Source organism: Zonotrichia leucophrys, chromosome Z (genome assembly GCF_028769735.1).
Source record: "Zonotrichia leucophrys gambelii isolate GWCS_2022_RI chromosome Z, RI_Zleu_2.0, whole genome shotgun sequence".
NCBI lineage: Eukaryota > Metazoa > Chordata > Aves > Passeriformes > Passerellidae > Zonotrichia > Zonotrichia leucophrys.
In genome coordinates this window covers 34,822,070-34,828,069 of record NC_088200.1, presented here as the reverse complement: position 1 = coordinate 34,828,069, position 6,000 = coordinate 34,822,070, and the positions used below count along the sequence as shown (strand labels likewise).

The following is a 6,000-nucleotide window of genomic DNA, read 5'->3' as shown; positions in this document are numbered from 1 at the left end:
AGGGCAGGGCAGAGCTGAGCTGGTGGCCCAGGTTCAGTGCATGCTCCAGAAGGGGCTCAGGAGGGATGCCTGGAGGAAGCCTTGCTGAACCCCAGGTACAAGCCCAGTGCATGTCCAGGTGTGGGGGATGTGTATGGGGCAACGCCAACGAGCACACAGGTCTGGACAGGGTGTGTGGGCTCTAATTTTCACCCTCAAGCATCACTTTGTGCTGGTAATTTTGCTTCATTAAAACCTTGATTTTGGCAGGCAGTTGGTCCCAGACCATAACTTTTGGAGGGGATTTAAATTCAATATTTAAAAGAACAGTGATTTCCCTGTTTTAAAGTAGAAGATGGTGGATGTGGGTTGCAGGAGCAGGTGAATGCAAGAAGAGGCTGGGTTAAAACAATCCCTTTTTGAATACAGGCGGAAGTTGACCTTGTTGCACTGCATCTCAGAGGTCACCTGTGTATCTGTCCAGCACACAGCAGGCAGGTGCCATGGCACAGAGGCACAGGCTGCAGCTGCTCTCTCACTGTGGTGGGCAGTAGGTGCTGGAAGGGGACCCCAGCTCCGTGACCCCAGCTCTGTTTGCCAATCCTCCAGGCTGCCCCGGGCCCGCCGCCAGGACTGCTGAACAGCTCTTGTCTCGTGAAGCACATCAGCAGTGCCTTGAAAGCAGCTACCTACCTGGACAGTAAAGATTTTAGTAATAACTAATGACACATTTTAAGGGACTGACCAGGCAAAACCAAGAATCTCCGCTCTGTGTAATAGTGAAGCAACATTGTCACTAAATGATGTTAAACTACCAAGAAATAAGAAAAGGAATCTAAAATTCACCTAGTATTTAATTAGAACTACTCAGATCAGTTATCCCCAATGCTCCTATGGTACAGTTGCATCATTCCTTAGTTTGTTAAAATACCTTACAAACTTGGTATCAGAAGTAATTCTACTAAGTGAGGCACCACCACAAATAACACAAGCTGGCTTTGAGAAAAAATGGCATTTGTGGCAACATCTGTTTAATTTCTGCTGATTTAGTTGGGAAAAGGTCTACTACTACACAAAAAAAAAAAAAAAAAAAAAAAAAAATCTTCCCAGCCATCTAGAATTTGTAAAGGCTTCCTGAAAATTTTAAATTTCCTAAAAACTCATGTGTGAGCGGGTCATGAGATAGACTGATCTGTAGGCTGGGAATGATGTTTCACTGACGAGAGAAAAGGTACAATGTTGAACTACAATGTGGAATCCACAGTTGTAGGAGAGGCTGCAGCCCAGATAAGGCTGGTGCTGTGGGGAGCTGTTGTCTGCTTGAGATTTCAGAAGTTGTAATAAAGGCTGTAGAAATATTTCAGTTTTATCTGAATCAGGTGAGAGCCAGTCTAATAACAGCTTCTCTGTCTAGTCAGTGGAAACAATATTTACCTGCTAAGTAATAAGTTGCACACACCTTGTGCTTTAAGTTTCAAGAGAGAGAAACCTGGCAAGGACTTGACTGTCTAAATGCCTTGAGATTGGTGTAAATGTCAGCTTTGCTCTCTCAACATAGAGTTAATATTGAAGAAGGCACCATACTTCTAGGAAGTTCAGTACCGAAAAGCACCTCCGTGAAAATGGTACCAAACCAGACGATGGTGAAGAAATATACACCACTGAAGGGAGCCCTTGGAAACAAAGCCTCATTAAAATAGGCTTCTCTTTTGCTTAAGGAAAAAAAATGTGCTGGCTTTTATTACTCTTCAAAGTGACCAAGGAGGGTTAGGCAATCCGATTAATCAGAATTTTTCAGTTTTAACAACATTCCTGCTATATACATGTGATTACTCACATCCCCAGTCGGATTAATATATTCCACTGTGTCCTGATCACAGAATGAAACTAAAAATATCCCCAAGTATTTACATTCTGCTTTCCTGGGATCCTTTCTCTGATCCTCATAGCCCAGCAAAGAAGAAAAACCCTTTCAGTAGTTCAGGGTTGGAATGCATGGGGCTTAATCACACAAATGTTAAAAACAGGTAAATGGATCTGCTTGCCCAGTCAATGGAAAGCAGATAAAGATCCAGGTGCTGGTATTTTTCCCCACTGGAGTTAAAGGAGGCAGATAAGGTTTTTTCCTTCTTCTATTTCTTCTTGCACTTTGTCACTGGATGTGGCTATTTCAGCTTGCGCCGAGAAGACCGCGCAGATGAAGGTCAGAACGGTGCCGCCGATGGCTGTGTAGAAAGCCCAGCCCAAGGAGCAGTCTCCCAGTTTGTAAGCAGAAGCATAAGGTCCACAATAGCTTATCGCCTTCTGGCATCCCCAACCTGCAGGGTAAAGTATCAAGCCTAAGATAAGGAAGAGCCCTAGAAATAAAAACAGAAAGAAGTTTTACAAACAATCAGTCTAACACCAGATGCAGCACATCTAGTAATTGTTATTATGGTCACTAATATTCATAATTTAACAGGATTAGGAGAAAACTGCCATCTCATCCATCCAATCTTCCTTTACTGATTGTTCTCTAGTATATGCCATGCAGTCTTTTAACTAAATCTGAAGCTACCCTATGATTTATGTTGTATGTGAAAGGCATACTTTTTATGATAATGGGCTAATACCTTATTTTAATCTCTGTACTCCTTGTACGTCCTTTCCTCTCACACATTATTGCTACAAATACAGAGCATACAAAATATTCAAGCAACTCCACCTACTGCTTATGCTTGCACTTCTCAAAAATGTAGGAATACTTGCATCCACTTTTGATTTTGTATTTAGCTAGCCCTTATTTAGCCTTCTTTAGCCATTCACCATAAATGTATTGCCTGTCTTCCTCTGAATTTTGCCTACATTGATTTTCTTGCCCGGAAAAAAACAAACAAACAGAAGACAACAAAAAAACCCCACTCCAAACCAAAACAAAAGAAATCCAAATTAAACCAAAACCACAAAAACCCAGATACACTTCTACTTTTTTGGCCACATTAAGACATAGTAGAGAGATAATACTGCCAGTTCACTGAGCTGTTCTCACAACAGAGGGATTCTGGAGTCAGCCTCAAACAAGCAGATCCAAGTACCCATAGCCAGTGCATAGGTAGCCCTGGGATCCTCCAAACAGTTGACTAACTACTTTAGAAGGAAAGCACTTTCCCAGTAGTGACAGGGGCAAAAGCCTCAACTCCCCATCTTGCTAAGCACCCCCAACAGTCTGGTGTGCCTCAGGCTGGGAGTGAAAAGCACAGACTAGTTGTTCTGCCCATGTGATTGTCTCTCATATTCATAGGTTTCTCTACGAAGACCATCTAAACAGTGAAGGGCTTCATTAAGGAAGTTGAAAGTCACATTAGCGTCCCTGCACACGTGTCTTTGAACAAAGAAAGGAGATTTAATCAGAATGCGTAATTATGCTAGTGGCTACAGTGCTTTGTTATGGGCACTAAAAGAATCACAATGAATTAAACACATACCTAGCTCCTACAAGGAATGTAAGAAGGAGCTAAGCATAAGAACAGCTCACAGTATGAAAATTTGCTTTCTGTTTACCTTAAAAATTTACTTAAAAGAAAAAGAAAATTGTGAAAACCAATTTTTGTTTAAATACAGTCAGTTTATCCAGAAAATTAATATAGCTTTCCAGTTCCCATAAATATTTCTGATTTACATTTCAGGCACTTTAGAGCCCTTTATTTAACCTGGTATGCTGATGAAAACAGCTGCTAAAAGTGCTGTCACCTTCTAGAAGTAGGCTAAAAGTTGTGCACTAAAACCAGTCTTTTTTTTTTTCTTTCTTGTAACCAAGAGATTACAAAGAACAGGTTTAACGACTTGTTTTCATCATCTTCCATTCAGTTAGACTAGCAGTTAGACTTCTCTGCAGTATGTTAGGGCTCCTTAATTGTTCGTTCAATGAAATTTGGCCAGATGCATGACATTTTCCTCACTAACAATGTGGGTCCTAGTTAGTAAGCAGTTAATTTACACAAAATGCAAAAACCATCATCCAACTGTCTAAAATTAATGTCTGTGAATGCCAGACATTTCACAAAAGAAAGTCCTTCCTCCAGCGTTTTTCTAATGATGACACAACACCATGGGCATGAATGACCTAAATGTCGTTACTCTTTGGGGCGGCAAAATCCATTAGTGAGTGACATCCATTCTCTGTGGAGGGATTTCATCACTGCCTACATTTAAGAACCAGTGACAAATTTCATGCAGTGTTTCCTGGCTGGTTGGCCAAATACATTAAGTATAAAGTATTGCTTTATCTTGGACAGGCCTGGATAAGCTGTGCATTCATCCTGCTGAGCCGTGCAGCCATTTCAGACTAAACACCAGCAGTTCCTTCTCCTCTATTCATCACTAGTTTCCTGTTCTGTGCAACCAGTATGACCACACTATGTATCTTTCTGACTGCACACTGGTATGGGCCAGTTGCTGCTCTCTCTAACGATCACAAGCCCTTTGGTAGGTAAAAATCACCGTCACTGAATTAAGAAGCTGGATCTGAAATGCCAGCATAGCTGCTGCCAACATGGAAGTTTTTTAAGTTTATCACTCCATCACTCACAAACCTAGGCAGCCTGTGTTTAACAGCAAACCCCGCTTACGGCTGGCTGAGTGTCACAAACAGGACCAAGAAGACACATCCATCACTTTTTATCAAAACTAGAGCACTGAGCAACTCCTGAAAGCTACTGGTTCATGGAATGTATGCCCCAAGATGAGAAGCCATTACCCAAAACTCAGGCTCTCAAAAGGCACAGCCAAATGCAGCCAAATGTAGTCATTAGGACTTTACTGACTTAGACCTTTTTTTTCAAAAGTAAAGAAAAGTTCCTGGATATATAAATATAATAAATATATAAAAAGCCACAATTTGATAAACTTCATATATTTTCTCACAGATGAAAACAAAACCTGGAGGAAAGCCTTGACTATGGATTTGAATACAGTTAGAGTATGTACCTGATTTCAGGCAGCTAACTTTGTAACGCCTATACTGGACCAGCATAATGAAATCAAAAAAAGTAGTGTTTTTGCTACCAAACCTCCTTTCTACTTCTTCATTTCAGTGCAGACAGAAAGTGTTTCATGAGCCTCTTAGCACTATCTAATATTTATCACAATTTTTTATTTCATTAATAACAGGTTCCTGCTTGACAGGAAAAGTAAATAAAGATGATTCCATTAAGTCAATTCAAAATACCCACAGGAGAAAGGCACTCCTCTGGTTCACGCTAACAGGAAGTGGAGAGGCCCAGGCCCCTCATCACGTATTCAGCTCAAAGCTCCCACATCCAGAGCAATGGCTGAGCTGTGCAGGATCCCTTCCTGACTCTCCCAGAAAGGAGTGTTCAATTGAGGAGGAGCTTTGCCTCCGGCTACCCAGTCTCTCAGAAGAGTCAGCCGCAGAGCCCATCTCAATGACTCTACAGCTTGAACAAAACATGCTCCACCACGCACTAACAGTGCAAACCATTGCCTAAATTGCCTAAAAGAGCAGACAGCGAACCAAAGCACTTAACTGTTCAACCACTTGCAGTCAGACACCCCTCAGAAAGATCCACCCCCTCTACTCCTGGAAACATGGATGCAAAGAGACAAGGAGAAAAAAAATATCTTCTGTTGACAGTTTGCCTTGAGACATGTCTAGCAGAAGGACACTAAATATTAATTATAGAGTTTTTTTCTTAATAAATCAGTTTTTGTTTGTCCCTGTGTCTTTGAAGGGAAGCCAATACTGAAGAAAAAGAACAGAGAATAAAAATTGAGTGCTCTGTCTGAACAAGTTTTCTACAATGAATCTTTTCAGTTCTTTGTGCTGCTGTACAATAAATGCACAGCACAGCCAACCTACCTGTGGAATTACTGCTGTTTGTTCACCCTGCTGGGAGGAACAAATTCACTCTGAAAACACAACAAGCTCCACTGTGCTCACTTACAGGCACACCACAGAGTTCATGCTTGCACTAGATTTAACTCCCTTAACTTGTTCTAGATTTAACTCCCTCTCTGGGCACA

General features: G+C 41.4%; 1 protein-coding gene across 6 annotated transcripts in view; it reads right to left on the bottom strand.

The window, feature by feature from the left end:
- Positions 1 to 1,090: 1,090 nt before the first annotated feature.
- Positions 1,091 to 6,000, bottom strand: part of LHFPL2 (LHFPL tetraspan subfamily member 2) — a 136,630-nt gene continuing 131,720 nt past the window's right edge. For all 6 annotated transcript variants that reach the window (XM_064736144.1, XM_064736145.1, XM_064736143.1 and 3 more), the window contains one exon: positions 1,091 to 2,336. In XM_064736144.1, coding sequence (XP_064592214.1) covers positions 2,080 to 2,336 — 257 coding nt within the window. In that variant the 3' untranslated portion in view covers positions 1,091 to 2,079. The remainder of the gene's footprint in view (positions 2,337 to 6,000) is intronic.